This window comes from Euprymna scolopes, chromosome 29, assembly GCF_053919585.1.
Source record: "Euprymna scolopes isolate OS-2025 chromosome 29, ASM5391958v1, whole genome shotgun sequence".
Lineage (NCBI taxonomy): Eukaryota > Metazoa > Mollusca > Cephalopoda > Sepiida > Sepiolidae > Euprymna > Euprymna scolopes.
Window position 1 is genome coordinate 79,861,924 of NC_136510.1, and position 20,436 is coordinate 79,882,359.

At 32.9% G+C, this 20,436-nt stretch overlaps 1 protein-coding gene across 1 annotated transcript in view; it reads left to right on the plus strand.

The window, feature by feature from the left end:
* The window catches only part of LOC145252744 (cell cycle control protein 50A-like), a 64,251-nt gene extending 46,823 nt beyond the window's left edge, over positions 1-17,428 (plus strand). The window contains exons 6-8 of the mRNA XM_080112616.1: positions 2,433-2,657; positions 13,822-13,987; positions 16,925-17,428. Of these exons, the coding sequence (XP_079968742.1) occupies positions 2,433-2,657; positions 13,822-13,987; positions 16,925-16,964 (431 nt within the window). The 3' untranslated portion in view covers positions 16,965-17,428. The remainder of the gene's footprint in view (positions 1-2,432; positions 2,658-13,821; positions 13,988-16,924) is intronic.
* The last annotated feature ends 3,008 nt before the right edge of the window (positions 17,429-20,436 follow it).

The window sequence follows — 20,436 nt, forward strand, 5'->3', positions numbered from 1 at the left end:
AAAATGTTCATTTCAACTTGCCGACATATTTCTATTTTGTGCATGCTCAATTCATTCATAGCTTAAAGTGGTTTAATTTTCAATCTTTTTTATCTGTCGATAGCTCAAACTGCAGGGAACGCAGCTGGAGCACTAAACGTTTTGGTTTCAATTATAGCTCATGGTACCCAAGTCATTTTTTTTAATAAGTACTGTATATAATATTCAATAAAAAATTGGCTCTGTAATAATAAAAAATCTGAATGAATTAAAATATATTTAAACATATTTTACGACCGGGCAAGCCTCTCCTCCTCAGGCTAGTATAGAATAAAAATGATTATAATAACAGAAATTTATTCTAAAAAGTGTTTTTTAAAATTTATAAAATTCAGTAAAAATGTTTTTCATAATAATTTATAGAATTCAATAAAAATGTTTTTCATAATAATTTATAGAATTCAATAAAAATCTCTATAATAATAATTTATAAAATTCAATAAATATGTCTATAATAATAATTTATAAAATTCAATAAATATGTCTATAATAATAATTTATAAAATTCAATAAATATGTCTATAATAATAATTTATAAAATTCAATAAATATGTCTATAATAATAATTTATAAAATTCAGTAAAAATGTCTATAATAATAATTTATAAAATTCAATAAATATGTCTATAATAATAATTTATAAAATTCAGTAAAAATGTCTATAATAATAATTTATAAAATTCAGTAAAAATGTTTTTCATAATAATTTATAGAATTCAATAAAAATGTTTTTCATAATAATTTATAGAATTCAATAAAAATGTCTATAATAATAATTTTTAAAATTCAATAAATGTCTATAATAATAATTGATAAAATTCAATAAATATGTCTATAATAATAATTTATAAAATTCAGTAAAAATGTTTTTCATAATAATTTATAAAATTCAATAAATATGTCTATAATAATAATTTATAAAATTCAGTAAAAATGTTTTTCATAATAATTTATAAAATTCAATAAATATGTCTATAATAATAATTTATAAAATTCAATAAATATGTCTATAATAATAATTTATAAAATTCAATAAATATGTCTATAATAATAATAATTTATAAAATTCAATAAATATGTCTATAATAATAATAATTTATAAAATTCAATAAATGTCTATAATAATAATTTATAAAATTCAATAAATATGTCTATAATAATAATTTATAAAATTCAATAAATATGTCTATAATAATGAATTATAAAATTCAATAAATATGTCTGTAATAATAATTTATAAAATTCAATAAATATGTCCATAATAATGATTTATAAAATTCAATAAATATGTCCATAATAATGATTTATAAAATTCAATAAATATGTCCATAATAATGATTTATAAAATTCAATAAATATGTCTATAATAATAATTTATAAAATTCAATAAATATGTCTATAATAATGATTTATAAAATTCAATATGTGTATAATAATAATTTATAAATATTAATAAATATGTCTATAATAATTTTATAAAATTCAATAAAAACGTCTATAATAATAATTTAAGTTACTAAAATATCTGATATTGAATGTTACTTTAAGAATCTTATAAGATTTCATTTCATTTAAGAAAATTTCAACTAAAAATATATTTTTAAACTTGTCATTTTATCAAGATTTTTATTGGGTGGCCTTTTGGGCATTGATGTGGTACACAGAAAAAACAAAACGTTCTGTACTTAGAATGTTGTTAAATTATATTCTTTATTATGGGAATTTTTTCTGATAATTAAAGAATTCTGCGAAAAGTGAATTGGATACCAATGCGAACTGATGATCTTGGTTTGCCAAATTCAAATGCACTTGGTTCCATAGTACCATTTCTGTTTACAGATGTTGGCAAACCTCATGTGGCTTCTTCTTCTAGGAAGAATAGAGATAGGCAATGTCAACAATGGAATGAAGCCAGTCAGTCAACATGCTGACAATGAGGCTGCTCAGATATTTTTTGTAGGCCAAAGGACAGGTTACCTAGTGCATTGTCTTTTCAAAACTCCTTTTGACCTTATGTCTAACTTTCTGTAGAGGAGATAAACCTGTAAACCTATCAAGTTTTTTTTTCTTGCTCTGACATTGATATTAAAAGTCTTCAAAATTGAAAAAATAGACTGAGGATTGAACCTTCAACATCCAGGAAAGTATTATTGAATTTTACCTAGTATTTTATCTTTTCTACCATGGGTTGTGAAAATAACACTTAAGATGAGAACAGTAGTCCAAATTTCAAATAATACAAATTATCACTTCATATCTCAAAAATTTGGAAACGTTTTTTGTTGCTGTAAAGATCATAAAATATTTTGAATTGTCAATTTTTTTTTTTTTTTTTTTTTTTTTTTCATTTAATTTTCTTAATCTAAGTGAATATTTTGTTTATTTTATTTTAGTCCAAAAAAGTCCATATTATGTACATCCGCCTTATTGGCAAAAATCTGTATGGCAGCTAGACAATGTTTCTGTGGACGACAATGGCTACCACAATGAAGATCTGATTGTGTGGATGCGCACGGCTGCCTTACCAACTTTCAAGAAACTTCATAGACGAATCAACCACACTGGCATCTTTAAAGAAAACCTGCCGGCTGGAATGTATACAATCACGATTGATTACAGTATCCTTTTTATTGGCAAAACTGCATTCTGTGGAAGTTTCTGTTGACTGTATTCTGAAATTAAAGACTATACCATTTCAAGTTCAAAATGATGACAATCAACTTAAAGATGAGAAACTTCAAATTGAGAAATAATAATACAAATAAATTTGATATTCATTTTAGTTTGACTTCAAAGGGATACAAAATATAAACATTCCAAAGAAATTTATTTAAAATTTATTATCGAAGTTAATTACAAAGGGAAGTAATCTCTGTGTTCCAGATTTGAATTTAATGCAAGTCTCAGGGGAAACATTATTAATAGCCTCGGATATCATCACTTCTAGCTTGCTGAGGTTAAATTTTTTAATTGTTAAAAACCCCTGGCCATCACCCCCTTAAAATATCAACGATTGAGTCTGCTATACTTATTTTTATGTCAACTTTTATGACTGACCAAACCTTTTCAATAGGATTTAACATTGGACTATAGATGGCAAGTCTTAAAATTCATCCTCTTCCACAATCTCTTCAATTGAAGTATGACAAGGGGTGTTATCAATAACTAAGATAAAACCCCTTTCAGAAATTTCATTCGCTTTTCTAAGGCCCTCCCTGGTCCATTCTTTTACATCCTCATTTTTGAAAAAGCCTCTTCTATGATGAATCAATCCATGGTTACTAATACACCCAATAACTTGGTTGTTATTTCCCCTGGATTGTAGTGCATCTTGTGCCTTTTTTAGCACGACTTTCTCTTCTTTAAATATGGAGATTAAAATTGGTTTCATCCATATAAAGAATTGTCAAACTTTGGGACTGAAATTCTAATAAATCTACTGCGTAATCCTTTCATTTCATCCTATTGATGTTATTATTGGCAGCTTCTGGTTCGTAATAAACCGCTTTTTAAAGTAAAGGCCATTGAGTCCAACTGTGTTCTTATGCACTCTTTTGGCACATGAATCTCGTAATTTTTTATTAACTTATTTGCGATGTCTTGGAGTGTTACCCTAGAAAAATCCTCAATTAAAATTCTTATGCTCTTGCGTAATTTTATATTTTCTTGCTTCTCACCTAGAGTCAATCTTATCAGCAGCCTGGAGTATCCAACGATATCCTGTTGGCAGAGGCACACCAATTTTTCTTATCAGGTCTTTCCAATTTCCTGGTGCTGCATGTGCAGCTAAAACTGGCCTCTTTTTTTTCGACAGCCGCAGTTTTCTTGAGGTAAGTCCTCTTTGGAGCTGTTGCTTCTACAGATTCTTTTGTAGAGGTTTCTCCAGCATTATCATGAAACCTCATTTTTTGCCGATACAGCACTTTCTTCTCTTACTTTTAGGTAGGTTCACCAAATGCTTTCTTGGCCTCTAAGTCGGCACGTTACTACTTATAAAAGAACATGCTTGTCTAAGTAGCGAGCTATGTCACATGATGATCGGTTTTCTTTTCAAAAATGAAAACGCATTTTTATTTCAAGCAAAATCAATTCCTATTTGCAGCCGCGAAGGATGTCTTATTATAGCAATTAAGTTACAAATTTTGTAATATTTCTTTTCTAGATGCAAGTGCTAATATTATATTTATTTCAGTTTTTAATCTTTATTTTTATTTCATTGTTTTATTAATTGTGTAAATGGTTTTCTCATGGAAAAATGTGCCGATTCTATCTGGCAAGTTCGTTTGGAATATATATTTTATTTATTTATTCTTTTATCATAGATTTTTCTTGTCCATAAATGTTTATATTTTCCAAGTTGATAGAATAACAGATTTTGCAATTGTTTTCATTTTCAGTTGGTGAGAGGGGAATCTTTCACCTAACCCCCTCTTAAACACACCAAATGGACATTTGTAAAATACTTAATTTTCTTTTTTTTAATGGAGAGTAGACAATGCATTGTGGCTGCGTTATCAGCAGCTCCCGAACTCTTGCTTCTTCTTATTTGTCCCTCAGTCCTCATTTTTAATGAGTGATTTTTCTGACAAAGGGAGAAGAAAAAGCTGTATTCTAGGTTGGCAGTATTTTGTGTGAACAGCTGCCAGGAATGTCGGAAATTTTCTGTTTCTATGTCTATCCTTGTAGCCATGTCACTAGTAAGGGTGCTGGATGTAAACGTTTTATCTGGGCTGCCGTTATCGGCCTGATAGTCAGGGACCCAAACCTTGGATTAACCACTAAGGAGGCTGTCCTATCAGCAGGTGCAAAGTACTGAGGCTGCTGTATTGTCATTTGGTGAATGGATTCTGGACCATGCAGTATCTTCTGGTGGGGCCTATCGATGCCATATTAGTGGATAATTCTTACAGCTTTACCTTTTCATGTGCTACAAAAAAAAAAAAAAAAATTTTCTTCATTTCTATTTCTCTCTTACTTTCCCTCTCTGCCCTGCTTCAGGCATGTCTGTCGACCTAGTCCACAAATTCCAAAACACCATGAAAGTCTCAATAAAAACACATGATTAAACCTGGATCTCCAACTTCTAACGTAGACCCCCACTACCAGGTCTCCTTCTCTAACATCAGGGGTCTATGTTCTAACCTTCCAGAGGTTGAAACCCAATTACAGGAGACTAAACCAGACATATTATTTCTAAGTGAAACTGGCATTAGACAGAACATTTCCCTAGATGGGTTCGTAATTAAAGGATACTCTAATTTAACTTCCAAATCTGACCCCCAAGATCGCCATGGGCATGGAATATGTGCCTCTATAAAAGATGGCTTTCCATGTGGTATGGACATCTCCAGAGAAGATCCTAACTTATCCTATATGTGCTTCGGGGTTGCACTTGCTCAAACTACTGCATTTATATTTGCTCTCTATCGCCCCCAAAATAGCGGAGTTACTATCTTTAAAAACATATCTTAAAAAATTGACCACACCCTGCTTATCCTTCAGCTAATATTCATGTCTGTGGAGACTTCAATGTTCACAATGTGGAATGGTTAACTCACTCAAACAAGACCGATGATGAGAGGAGATTCTGTCATGATTTCTCCATTGCCTATGACCTCACTCAGATCGTTCATGAACCCACCCGTGTGCCCAATACTGACGGCCAGTATGCAAGTCTCGTAGACCTCTTTCTCATAACTTGCCCTGAAATGTGTTCAGCTGCTGTTCTGTCTCCACTTGGATCTTCCGACCACTCAGTTGTATCAGTTAAGATAAAAATGAAATGTAATAAGTCCCCAGATGTACCTTTCCATCGTACAGTATATCAATATTTTATGTCTGATTGGGATAGCTTCCACACATTTATATCAGATCTACCTCTGCGTTCCATGTTTAAAAAGAATGTGTCCTCTTTAGTATCAGACCTGACAGAATGTTTAATTGTAGGTATAGACCGTTTTATACTCTCGAAAAATTCCAACAAAAACCTAACAGCCAGCCGTGGTTCTCACCGGAATGTGCTGCTGCTATTGCGCATAGAAATCACTTTTTCCATTGCTTCCAACGTAATAGATGTACTGAGACTAAAGCCACTTTTAGAACTGGCAGCAACCACTCTAAAAAAGTAATAAAGAAAGCAAGAGAGTTGTATGCTCAGTCCGTCAAGTCCAAAGAAGCTGAGCAGCGGCTTAGTTCCGACCAGTTTTGGCAAATAGCAAACAGAATCCTGAACAGAAGCATGTGCTCTATCCCAACTATCATAAATGGACCTGAGGTAATCTTGTCAGCATCAGACAAAGCCAAACTCTTTACCAGAACTTTGCAGCTAATTCTAACCTTTGCGACTAAGGCTGCCAATCTCCAATATTTCCTCCTGTATCAGAAAACATGCTATGTGATATACAAATATCTGTACGTGATGTTGCCAAGCTAATCAAAAACCTTGATTCCAGTAAAGCAACCGGCCCGGACGGTATTCCAATTATAGTACTCAAAAGACTTCAACCAGAACTTGCGCCCATCCTTACAAAACTGTTCAAACATTGTCTTAAGGAGAATTGCTTGCCGTCACCCTGATCTACAGCAGATGTGCTTACAGTTATATCTCATAGGATTAGTGAATCTCTCGACGGAGACTACCTTTCTAGGGCAGTTGCCCTTGACATATCAAAGGCCTTTGATAGAGTATGGCATAAAGGTTTACTTCACAAGATCTCGAGCTACGGTATAGCTGGAAATGTCTTCTCAATTATTAAATCATTTCTCTCTGATAGGTCCATAAGAGTAGTGGTTGATGAGCAGAAATCAGAAGCTCTTAGTATTAATGCTGGAGTCCCTCAGGGGTCCATCCTGGGTCCAACTCTCTTCCTGATCTATATTAATGATCTTCCAAATTACATCCTTACATCATTCGTAGACATCTATGCTGATGACACTACTATCTATGGTAGCACATCTAAGATAGTAAACGACCAAGTTCCCTCTGATTCTCTTTCCTCTGATCTTGAGCAAGTGGTACAATGGGGAAAGAGGTGGCTTGTTACTTTTAATGCATCCAAAACCAAGTTTTTATCTTTACATCATCAATGCTCTGATCCCCATCTGGCATCAATTGAAATAAATGGCTCTTGTCTTGGGGACTCATGTTTTGACAAGCTTCTGGGCTTGACCTTTACTCTTGATCTTAAATGGAACACATACATTAAATCCGATGCCAAGACCGCTGGAAAAAAAAATCCTTCTATCGATCCAGTAGCTATCTCACTGCTGATGCAATTCTCTATCTATATAAGAGCCAGATACGTCCAAGGATGGAGTACTGTTGCCACATCTGGGCAGGAGCTGCTAGAAAGGACTTATCCTGCCTTGATAGAGTTCAAAATAGATTCGTAGCCTTGTGGGGGATGTCCTTTTTTCTTCCCTGCAACCTCTTTCTCACAGAAGAGATGTTGCGAATTGGTCTCTGCTGTATCGTTATTTTCATGGTAAGTGCTCGGCTGAGCTCCATTCTGTGGTCCCCCCTCGCCAAACTTTCACAAGAAACACCCGTCTAGCAGAAAACACTATCACTAATTTCCCCCACTCTTTATCTGTGCTTAAACCTAAACGTAGATTCCATGAGCAAAGCTGCTTTATTAGAACTGCACGCCTATGGAATTGTTTTCCGTTTTTCTGCTTTCCAGCTGATTACAATATGGTTGTCTTCAAGTCTAACGTAAACAAGTTTTTGATGAGCCGTTCCATATAAGTTAACAAATTTGCCGAATCTCCATTACTAACGGTTACTATATCGTCCAATTTCTACTCTACCTCTTTAACCCTTATCCTCGAGTGGCCCCTGGGCCTTGATAAGTGGTGATGCCCATGTAAAAAGAAAAAAATAAGTTGTATATTGGGTTTTTTCTTATACATAATGAAGACGACCGGTCAATTTCCTTACTCATGGGAAAAAAGAATTATCAATTTAGTAAAAAAAAAAAAATCAATTTGAATTTGATTGTTCCATTTTGAAGTTGATTCTTATCATTTTAAACTTGAAATGGTATAGATTTCATTCTGTGAAAATTTAGAGTTACACTTGGTTAACAAACGAAAACAGAAAAATCTTTATGTACTCATCATGGAATGTTGATGTCATGTTCCAAAAATCACATAAATTGATAAAATTTTATGAGAAAGCAAGGAGGAGGCCGAGAATGGCCACATTGTGCATTCTTTTTTTTTTTTTTTTTTTTTTTTTTTTTTCGGAGTGTTATCCTCATTTTCATAATTGTTGTTGCTTCACCATGTTTCGCCCAACTAATCCTCTGGCCTTCTTCAGGTGATTAACCACAACCAGAGGATTAGTTGGCTGAAACATAATGAAACAACAACTATGAAGATGAGAATAAGTTTGACAAAAAAAATGAATACACACGTTATGAAACCTTATCTCAAAGGATTCCAAAAAAATAATATATAGTGGCTATATTGTTTTGAATTTTGGCAAAATTCAAGGGTGGCAATTCAATTCGACTAGAGATTTTGTTTTTATTTAAAACTAGTGGTTCAGCCCAGCTTTGTTTGGGCCCTATGTACTGTTCATAACTTTACATGCATATGTATATATATATATATATATATATATTAAAGTTTGACTCATTTCCAGGTAACCTACATCCAAAATTTCAAGTGTTTAGACCCAATATTGTCAGGAGTTTGGTAGAGTCTGCAAAGGTCAACTCTTCCAACTTTGACCTTTTGGCAGCCAAATCTTTGGCCAAAAACCGATTAAAAAGCTTGCCCTATGTTTGAATACACTTTATGTAAAATTTCAAATGTTTAGACGAAAGATTGGCTGAGTAATTTGGTAGAGACCGCTGGAGTCAATTTTTTAACTTTGAATCTCAATTTTGACCCCTTAACATTTATTGTTTTGGGCTTATGTCCAAGTAACCTGCATCTAAACTTTCAAGTGTTTAGACCCAAAATTGGCAAAGGAGTTTGGTTGAGTTTTCAAAGGTCAAATCATTGAACTTTGACCCTTGACAGCCAAATTTCTGGCCGAAAACCAATTAAAAAGATTTCCCAAATCTCAATACACCTTATGTCAAAACTTGAGTCTTCGACTGAAAAAGACAGTTTGGTAGGAAAATGTACATACATAATTTCACTTTTCTAGATATACTAGCAGGGGTGCCCGGCGTTGCTCGGGTGTTTGGAGGTGTATGCTGTGCAAAAAAAGCAAAAAAACTGGTTAATTTTTTTAAACTTTGACCCCTATTATGACCCCTTAAAATTTATTGTTTCGGGCTCAAATCACTTTATTAAGTTAGATCCAGGTTCAAGGAACCTAAATCTAAAATTTCAAGTGTCTAGACCCAAAATTGTCGGAGGAGTTTGGTAGAGTTCTTAAAGGTCAAATCGTTGAAATTTGACGCCTTAACAGCCAAATTTCTGGCTGACACCCGTCACATCGATTTTCCCAAATCTCAGTACCCGGTATGTCAAATTTCGAGTCTATAGACTAAAAATTGACAGAGTTATTGTGTAGGGAAATGTACACAGACAGACAGACAGACACGTTCACTTTTATAGATATATAGATAGATAATTAATGTTTTAATCTCTAAAAGTCGTAAAATTTAATTTTCTTGATTTTAAAAATAAAAGATAAATAAATAAATAAAGCAAAATACTTGATCAATTTATGTAATTTTTGGAATATGACATCCTCGTTTTGTGACGAGTAAATATTTTTCTGTAGTTTTGCTTTTTTAATCAAGTGTAACTCTAAATAAGCACCACTTCTCCAGTAAATAATTATGGAATAGTGATCGGATAACAATCAGTATTGACCTATGCAAACGTTCACATTTGGAGCATCTGCAGACAAGGTAATAAATACAAGGGAGGTAATTACTTTAAGCAAATAATAATTCTATAATGAAACAAGAATGTGGAACACTTATCAGCTATATATATATTATTTTAATTGGAATTCATTATTGAGATGAGTATTATGTTAATTTATTTTATTGCGGACTATTATTCTCATCTTTATTGGTTGTTGTTTCATAACGTTTCGGCCAACTATTCCTCTGGCCTTTGTCAGGTGGTAAACACGACGGATAGGAACTTCGAATCTCCTAACTGCATTCTCAGCAATTACTGCCATCCGTAGTTGTTGTCATCTCACCATGTTTTGGCCAAGTATGCCAGTGATTGCTGAGAATGCAGTTAGGAGATTCGAAGTTCCTATCTGTCGCGGTTACCACCTGACGAAGCCCAGAGGAATAGTTGGCCGAAACATTGTGAAACCAATAAAGATGAGAATAGTCCGCAATAAAATAAATTAACACTTATCAGCTATGTAAAAAGAAAGAAAAACAATTTAATTAGGGGAAATTTGGAAGCTTAGCTTCTTGCTCCAAGTGAGGTAACTCTATTTTAATAAGAAAAAAAAATTATTTTTTTTTCTCAACTTTCATGTAAAATGCGATGATATTGTAATGTTTTGAGTTTTTTTGTTTTTTTTTTAACTACCTTGGTAAAATAGTTACCTTCGTTGAAATGAGTTCAGCTTATGAATTGCCAAATTAGGTAAACAACTTTTTCATTAGTTCGTGGGTTAGTTAGTCTTAACTGTGGTCAATGAAAAAGTTGTTTACTTAATAAATGGTTAAAAATCTCAAAGAAAAATATCATTTTAAGTGTCCCAATTTCTCTTTTTGAGGGAAGGAGGGGATATTATCAACTTGGCAACTATCATCACAAAAGAAGCAAATAATTTTAAGGAAATTCAAAAAATAAATAAAAGCAATTTCAATTCAAATTCTTGTTTCATTACATGAGATTAATTTCTTGGTGAAACCTGGTTATCTCCCTTGCATTTGGTACATATTCTGCAAATGCATCACTCACATTTAAAGCATATCACAAAAAATGTGCACACACTAACACACATTTTGCCTTTTATATATATATATATATATATATATATAGACTAGTGGGGGTACCTGGTGTTGCCCGGGTGTTTAGAGGTGGGGGGGGGAATCAAAACAGAAGAATAAGCAAAGTAATAAACTTGTTAAAATATTATATAAAAAGAAACAATCTTTGCCCAGGTCTGAGAGGGGAGTGGGGTAAAAAAAGTTTTGGTAGGATCGAACCCGAAGCCTTGAAGCGAAGTTGGAAAATAAAGTGTGAAAAAACGTGACACATTAACCACTCGGCTAGCAAGAAAGAGTAACTGAAACATGTTTAAATTTATTTAAGTAATAACAGAATTGACAGGTGCCCGCACTTAATGACTTAATGAGGTCAAATATTAGTAGTGGAGTTAACTTTTACTGTGGGGCAGTTTTTTTGGGTTTGTTTCCCCAAGATGTTAGGAGGGAAACCAGCTCCCCATAAAAAGGGGATTGTCCAAATTGAAGAGCAATTGTCTAATATAAGGAGAAACTCCGCATTAATCTAAGATGTTTGCTTTCTAGATGTTGCCGGGAACAATGCCATCTTCGAATTAGCTTCGCTTTTATACGAAAAAGCCAAATCAACACGCAGCGATCGAAAAAAAATCTCGAAAATAGCGCATTAAAGTTGGGCAAATTAAAGATAGATGCGACCCCCGTTCTTAAGTCGTAGATATCATGATTTAGACAGCATATAAAAAGTTTTAAGAAGGAGTGAGTCAACTGAGCCCCCCCCCCTTTAAGAGGATTTTGCGGATATACAGAAAAAGTGCACACACTAACACACATTTTCGCTTTTCTATATATAGATGTCTTTTTTTTTTGTTTTTGTTTTTTGTTAGTAACATGGGTACACAATATTGGAGTAGTCCATTATATTATTCAAGCGGTAACTTTGGTTCTTCCACAACAAAACTTAAATGCGACTTTAAAAAAAAAAAAATAAAAAAAATAAGCTGACTTTCTTAAAATCTCATAAATTCTTGACACACTTCGATCTATTATCTTTGTCTTCTCATTTTTATACCATTGTTTGCTGTCAATCAAGGGAAAAGGCAAGCCCGTTCAACAGCAGATATCTTAACTGTAGTTTCTGAACATATATACCGTTCATTGGATAAAACAGGGGAGGGTAGAGCGGTGGCCCTCGATATATCTAAGGCTTTTTTGACAGGGTATGGCACGATGGTCTTCTAAGGAAAATTAGATCATATGGAATCACTGGAAGAATTCATAATGTAATTAAATCCTTCTTAAGTAATAGAAAAATCAAAGTTGTCCTCGACGGTCATACATCCAAACAATACGACATAAATGCGGGAGTACCTCAGGGGTCTATCCTTGGACCTCTATTATTCCTGATATTCATAAACGACCTCCCTGATAAAATTGTTTCGGAGATGGGTATATTTGCCGATGACACCACTCTCTATAACAGATATGAGGGGAAAACAAATGAACACATATCCAAGGAAATGGCAGAAACACTAGAGGATGACCTCCAATCCGTAGTGGAATGGGGACAAAAATGGTTGGTCACATTCAATGCTGCTAAGACTAAGCTTGTTTCCTTCAATAACTACAAGAAACCTTCTCTACCACCAATAGCAATGGCTAAGAACACATTACCTGAAAGTACTTCTTTTAAACTCCTCGGCCTAACGTTTACAGGGAATATGAACTGGAATAGATACATTGAGAGCATTGCCAAGGCTGCTGCAAGGAAGGTTGGCTCCCTCTACCGTGCTAGAAAACTACTTACGTCTGACAGTATCCTATACCTCTATAAGGCAACCATTCGCCCATGTATGGAGTACTGTTGTCACATCTGGGCTGGTGCATCTGCTTCTTGTCTCTCGCTCCTGGACAGGGTTCAAAAGAGAGTCGCCAACCTGATAGGTCCTGAACTGTCATCTAGGCTTCAGCCTCTGTCCCATCGACGAGATGTTGCATCCCTCTGCCTGTTCTACAAATACTTCAATGGTGAGTGCTCTGACGAACTGCAAACACTTGTACCTCCCCGACGTAACTACCCCCGACAAACCCGACAAGCTACTAAGTCTCATCCCTTTACAGTAGAGATCCCTAGGTGCAAGAAAGCCTTTTACTCCAATAGTTTCTTCCCCAGAACTGCGGGTCTTTGGAACTCCCTTCCGGGATTCTGCTTTCCCAACTGCAACGATATGCAGAAGTTCAAGTGTAATGTCAACAAACATCTTTCTACTCATCTCCCTTCATAATGACCCCGCTAATTAAGTCCCTGATAGTAGCCCCCTGCTTCAGAGTGGCACTGTGCCTTGTTTGGGGTGAAAATTGAATAAAAAAAAAAATAATAAATAAAAAAAATTGGGCATGTACATATGTGTGATGATTTATGAAAGTAAAACCATGAGGTGAAATTTGAGGACATGTGTTGCATGGAGAGGAGAAATGATATGGGAATGATATGATGGATGAGCAATGTGAATCTTAAATTTTTTTTCTACAAAATAATCAAACCAGACCCCATGAATTTGAAGAACTTGAAGCATAGAAAACTTTTCCAAAAATTACTGGATTCAACATTAAATAAGCCGAAAATGGTTGATACGACATAAAACAAAAAACAACCAACTAACATTTTTACAAACTTCTGTCTTCACTTCATTTATGCAAATATTTCATATTCTATGCCAATACACCCATTGTCACAGTTTATTATTATTAGACTGGTCTAGTGTTAGGGAGAGATGGAGAAAAAAAAATTCTAGGTTATTTGTAATTATCAAGACTGATTTGCATACATAAATGTATTTTTTTTTTTGCATTTTCCTTAATGTCATTTCAAAAGATTACCCAGTACACAGTTTTGGCGGAACTAAAAGGATCGTTTTGACGACGATGTCCTGGCTCGGAGGCAAGAATCCCTTTCTTGGCATTGCTTATTTGGTGGTTGGCTGTATCTGCATTCTTTTAGGCATTGTGCTAACCGTTATTCACTTCAAGTGTGGCAAGAGGTCAGTATCTGATTTTCACTTATTCTCTCACGTGTCACTCCTTCTGTGATAATGAATGTTTTTTACCGACTGTTTGATGATTTTACATGTTTGTCGCTTTGTTTATTCAAATAATACATAGGGTGATTTGAAAATCTTGTCGCTTTTACTGAAACATACAGGATGATGGGAAAATCTTGTTACCAAAGATTAGTGTCTTCCAAAACATTGTTATCCTTACCAAAAGTAAGGGGTAATCAGAAAGTCTGCTTTTCTCTACCAAAAAGCAACAACAATTAAAAAAAAAAATTTTTTTTTTTAAATCTAAATCAGTAAGAAGTAAAAAAAAAAAAAAAAAAAAGTTTCGGTTTTTGTCCAGAATTCACCCTATAATAAAACAAACAAAAATAAAGAAAAGTCTGTATTATGTACATAACCGTTATGAAATGAAAATATCATATTCCAAAAATCACATAAATCAGTAAAGTATTTTTTTTTTTTTTAAGAAAATTAAATTTTATGAGTAACTGAAGAGCAGCTGTCTTATCTGCCATTTTGAAAACAATCTAAAAAAAAAAATATCAAAGGAAGATAACTCAACAATAATTCATACTTTATTTATGTCCACAAATTCCCATTAACCCTTTATGACCTAGTTGAACTCATTCATTTAGTCGTAAATAAATGAATACAATAGCATAAATAGTGTGAGAACTGATTCAAACACGCCTTGTACGTATTAGTTCAGTATCTGGGTAGATGCCAGATATCTCCAGATTGCAACCGTCCATTGCTTACATTCAGTATGCCTCCATCTAAAATTAACAAATATTTTTTTAATCATCTACATTATAATTCAGCTCATAAAAAGTTAATCATTTAAGAATTATTTTCTTCATAAAAAAAACTACTTGATCAATTTATGTGATTTTTGGAATATGACATTTTCGTTTTGTCCCAAGTTCGTACATCAGAGATTTTTTGATATAGGGAAAAATTCTGGACAAGAACCCAAATTCGAAATTGATTTTAGTTTGACTAATTGCCATCCATCCCGTGCGGCCATAGCCGAGATTGAACTCACTACACGAGTTTGTAGTGTAATTCAAATTTTGTCGGTAGCTGAATACTTGATGCTTCATTAGGGCTATCAAGAGTATTTTTTATTGTGACGCCATCACTAGACAGAGTGCCTACCATGGCTACAGAGAGTTTCGTCTACTCTTGAGAGAAGGATAGACCACGCCAGTTTCTCAACCTGGTATTTTACCTCGTGATAAAACCAGGTTCTAATTCCAATTGGTGAAAAAAATAGCTGTGTGTAAACTTTAAAGTATGTTCTTTTATCAAACGATTATGAACATTGTCTACACGCGAAAAACAAATGTTATAAACATAATATATGAACACAAAAGTGTGTGTTTTAGCTCAATGTCAGTGTATCACTAGAGCTATTTAACATTATATAAACTTTACTTATTCAGAAAAAAGCATTCCATACTTTTTTCAAAAATACTGGAATGCCTTTCTTTACTCATTTCTAGAACATGTGAATGAAAAGCAAAAAAGGGTTTTATTTGAATATTTAATATATTAGCATTTCAGCCAGGAGGTGTATGTTGAACAAAAAAAAAAAAAAAAAAAGCGGCCAATTTTTTTAACTTTGACCTCTATTATGACCCCTTAACATTTATTGTTTTGGGCTCAAATCAAGTTATTTAGATCCATGTCCAAGGAACCTATATCTAAAATTTCAAGTGTTTAGACCCAAAATTGTTGGAGGAGTTTGGTAGAGTTCTCAAAAGTCAGATCATTGAACTTTGACCCCTTAACAGCCAAATTTCTGGCCGAAAACCGATCAAAGATTTTCCCAAATCTCAGTACCCTGTATATCAAATTTTAGAGTCTGTAGACTTAAAATTGAGTTATTGCGTAGGGAAATGTACACACACATACACAGACACGTTCACTTTTATAGATATACATACTAGCAGGCTGCCCGGCATTGCTCGGTCATAAAATACACTTAAATATGATATTTTAATTAATGCATATTTCATATTTTGTTGGGCTGAGTGTCAAGAATGGATCCTTGACAAGTACTTTCTACCCAATCTCCAAGCCGCCAGGAGACTGATCCCATCACAAACGAGTCATAATGGGATATGGTACCTTACAGTTGGTAGATTCTATTTATAAACGATGCTGCTATAAATTGACCAATCAAATTAATTCACGTTCTGCTATCAACCAATCAGAAACCAGAATTGCTCCATAAAAATTAAACCTTTTTTAGCAACCTTGCACATATTTTTTTCGTGTCAACAAGAGAAGGATCTTTTGCTCTTTGGCTGCAACATTATAAAGTCCGGAACCTGTACAGAACAGCTGTCCACTGAGAATTCGTCATCTCCAGGACTTGTATAGAACAACTAATCATCGGAAACTGTTCTGAAACTAAAACATGGTTTCCAACTCAAGATGCACCTTTTGTTATAATAAGGTTCAGTGAAGTAAGTATTATGGTATCTATTTAATGCACAGTTGGGCATCAATAGAGATTAGTATATAATGCAAAAATTAACAAAAAAATTTTATGGGCTAAAAAGTTTAGTTGTAATTATAATTCTCATAAATAAATTCAGGCTATTTTTTTTTTTCTAGAAATCTGTTTAAATTTATTTTGGTATGAGCATGCATGTATTCTTAGGGTTCAGTGAATGATTTCATGTCATGTGCCATTGTTGAAACATGTGCTATAGGTTAGCCATCCTTACTCTCTTGTCTGTCATGATTTTACAACTCTCTTAGTCTGTTAGCATAGCTAGAATTGTCCAGTATGCGCTTATTTAAGTGTGTTCTAACTTCCATTGAATCAGTTTATGTGTCGTTAAGAGCATAACTCTAATCCGAGGAGTTTGTATATTCATAATTTTTTTTTTTCTTTTTTTTTCACAGATCGCAAGACATGAGTGTCACAGGCAGAACCACTTATTGAAACAGAATAAGTTTTTTCTTTTTTTTTTCATTTTTTTTTTTTTTACTTGGAATTTTTTTTATATATAAATATAAATATGTCCCTCCTATCTCACTTTCTCTCTACAATGGAAACAACAATTAAAAAAAAACAGAACCCAGGAATATTAAAGTGAAAAAAAAAAAAACGTTTCTTTCTCTTCTGTGTTATTTGCATAAAACAGATATCCTGATTAGATCGATGAAGAAGTCACTGGTCACAAGTGATGGTTCAGGGAAACAAGAGAGAAAAGTTGAGGGAACGGCCTGATGTCTGCTGCCATTGTTGCCTGTGCCGCTGTTGTTTTTGCTCTTTTACTGCATTCAGATTTGTATCTTTGAGTTGATCTTTTCAAAGAGAAAGGGAGAAAAAAAAATGGTAACCCAAGAAAAACTTTTTTTTTCTTTTTTTTTTTTTTCTTCATCAAAATTCTTGTAAAATTCTTACCATTCTGTAAATGACAACATTCCAATCAGCAAAGACTTTGTCTACTTTCATGTGTCTTGGGTCAATCTGATAACACCTAATACTGAGAATTGCGAAGGTTGACGTGGAAAAAAAAAAAAATCGATGAGTTTTGTTAGATGTAAAACAATTGATATGACAGGGTAAGGTCATGGGAAATATGGAAGGAAGGTGATTAGGATGGATTTGAGTGAAAGCGGAATAGAGACCTAACCAGAGATGGATCAGTTTGAAAGTAAATTTCTAAAAATGGTCCAATTCATGCCAGCATTTAAAGCAGATGTTGAACTGAATATGATGATAGCATTTCAATAAAGAAATTCTCTATTTGGAAAACAAGTATATTTTATTATTATTCAATATATATACCGTACTTTGGGGTAATTGCACCAACTAAAAAAAGTGCTCTTTATATGCATGATTGCCAAAAGAGCACTTTTAGCTAGTTGGCGCAATTACCCCGAAGTATGATGATATATATATATATATATCCTCATCAATAGACAGCTGTTTAATCATTTTGTGGCTATCAGCAGTCAAATACCATTTTGCTACCAGCCATATATAATGGAACTCTATAAATTTAAATGAGAATGTGAAAACTTTGAAATGTCGGAAATAATGATGAAATTTTTGTAAAAGTAAAAAAAAGGTAAATAAAAATTATTTCATTATTTCCGATATTTCAAAGTTTTCAAATTCTCATTTAAATTTTATTCAAAATAACTTTCTTCTAAAAGTATGTGATCAGCTTTTACTTTAAACTCTATAAATGTTTGTATATAATCCATTTATCGCTAGTTAAAGTGCTACACAAACGATAGTGGATTCATAAAAAGCTATTACAATTCAAGAAATGGAAATGTTGCTAAGATAAAAACAATGATTATAAAAAAAAAATTTTTTTTTATCACTGTTTTTATCCTCTTAACATCAAAACGTTTCAATTTTTTGAATTTTAATAGCCTTTTATAAGTTCTCTATATAGAAATTACACAATGCTTGAAGCAAACTACATATTCTTTATAACAAAAGTCTATATTCCACAGTTCATGATGTTGACTATCTTACAATTTATTCCTTTAATTCAGTTGACATTTACAATTATTGACAGTATGTTTAGTAGCACAAAATCAGTCACTTAATTTAGTGAATCTATTTTGCCCCTAACTCATCAGAAGAAATAGCAATAATCAATCCATCAAAAGGAACTAAAGTGCATTTTGACATGATTAAAATCCAAAAATTGGAGGAGAAGCTGTAAATGCCTTATAATATGTTTCTATTATGCCATTTTGAATATTGGATTTAAATCATGTCAAAACGCACTTTATTTCCTTTTGATGGATTGATTATTGCTATTTCTTCTGATGAGTTAAGGGCAAAATAGATTCACTAATTGATATAATGATTAAATGATTTTGTGCTACAAAATAGATACTGTCAAAAATTGTAAATGTCAACTGAATTAAAGTGATAAATTGTAAGTGGTCAACATCATGAACTTTGGAATATAGACTTTAGTCATTCATTCACTACATTGCTCTAGTTACATTGAGCTTCTTAAATAAGGATTGGTATATATTATAAGGAAATAAGGTATATTTCCAAGAAATATATATAGGTGTACATAAATCACCTACTTTAATGAAATTAAACCTTCCACCTATCACAATTCAAGAAATGAAAATATGTTGTTAAGATAAAAACAATGATTATAAAACTTTTTTTATATTAGTTTTTATCCTCTTAACACACCATGTTTCCATTTCGTGAATTTTAATAGCCTTTTATGACTCCTATATATAAATTACACACAATGCTTGAAGCAAACTACATTTTCTTTATATATAATAGGTGTACATAAATCACCTACTTTAATGAAATTAAACCTTCCATCTATAGTTTTGTACTATGTTGATTACGTTAAAAATGTGCTCTGTGCTTGATTTTCATATAATCTTAATGAAATGTTCTCTTTTCTTTCTCTCAAAAATGTTAATCTCTGTTTTTTTTCATCTTTTAACAATTCCATTTACAAGTCTGTTCACAATAGCAAAAATGAATCAAGTTTTCAGGTGCAGCATTAGTTTCCACAAAGGAAATTGAAGAATCAGAATAACATTGATTTTGTAGGACGTGTGCTATTGCTGACAATATATGTGAACTAGACAGACTCTCCTATATTATACAGATGTTAGTAGTACTATATAAACAAAATGTATTTATGGTAACTGCACTACACAAAAACCCGTTTCATTCCTGAAGGAAATCATCAGGCTAAATGCATAGACAATTTTAAGTCTTTTTTTTGTTAAGCAGTATCCACTCTAACCAATGTAAAGTCCCCGCTTTTATCACCTCTATTACCATTTTTTCAGTGTAAAGCCATTCTTGTAGTGACAAAAAATAATCCGAAAAAAAAAAAAAGAATGGCAAAAGAAATAACTATTTTTGAGACAAGAAAATTATCCAAATTTGAATATTAAATGTAGCTGTCCCAAGCAAAAATTGGCAGCATAAATCCAGTCCTAGAAACTTTAAATTGTAAAAAAAAAATCCAAGTAAAAAAAGGGTAGTATTAATGCAATCAGGACTAGCAGAGTGTAGTTTCTTTCTTGTGTTAAGATGAAAAACTATGACTGAAAAGTTTAAGAGATTCAATATATTGTATACTAGAGGCGTTGCCCGGGTGTTTGAAGGTGTGTGTTGAGCAAAAAAAAAAGTGGTAGTAGGCAGGCAGGCTTGAACTCGTACCGCGAAAGAAAGAACTTGAAAAAGAAAATAACGTGACGTCTTTGCTGTTGCACCCATCACCAAACCTGAAGTGATATAGGTTTAAATTAAGGCTAGTCAATCAAAAAGAGGGGATAACTTTCGAAATTATCGGCAAAAAAAAGCGACCTCCTCCCTGTAGAAAAGTACTCAGTTGAGGATGAAGGAATTGATTTTTTTAGTCAATTTTTTTATATTTGTCGTCGGAAGAGTC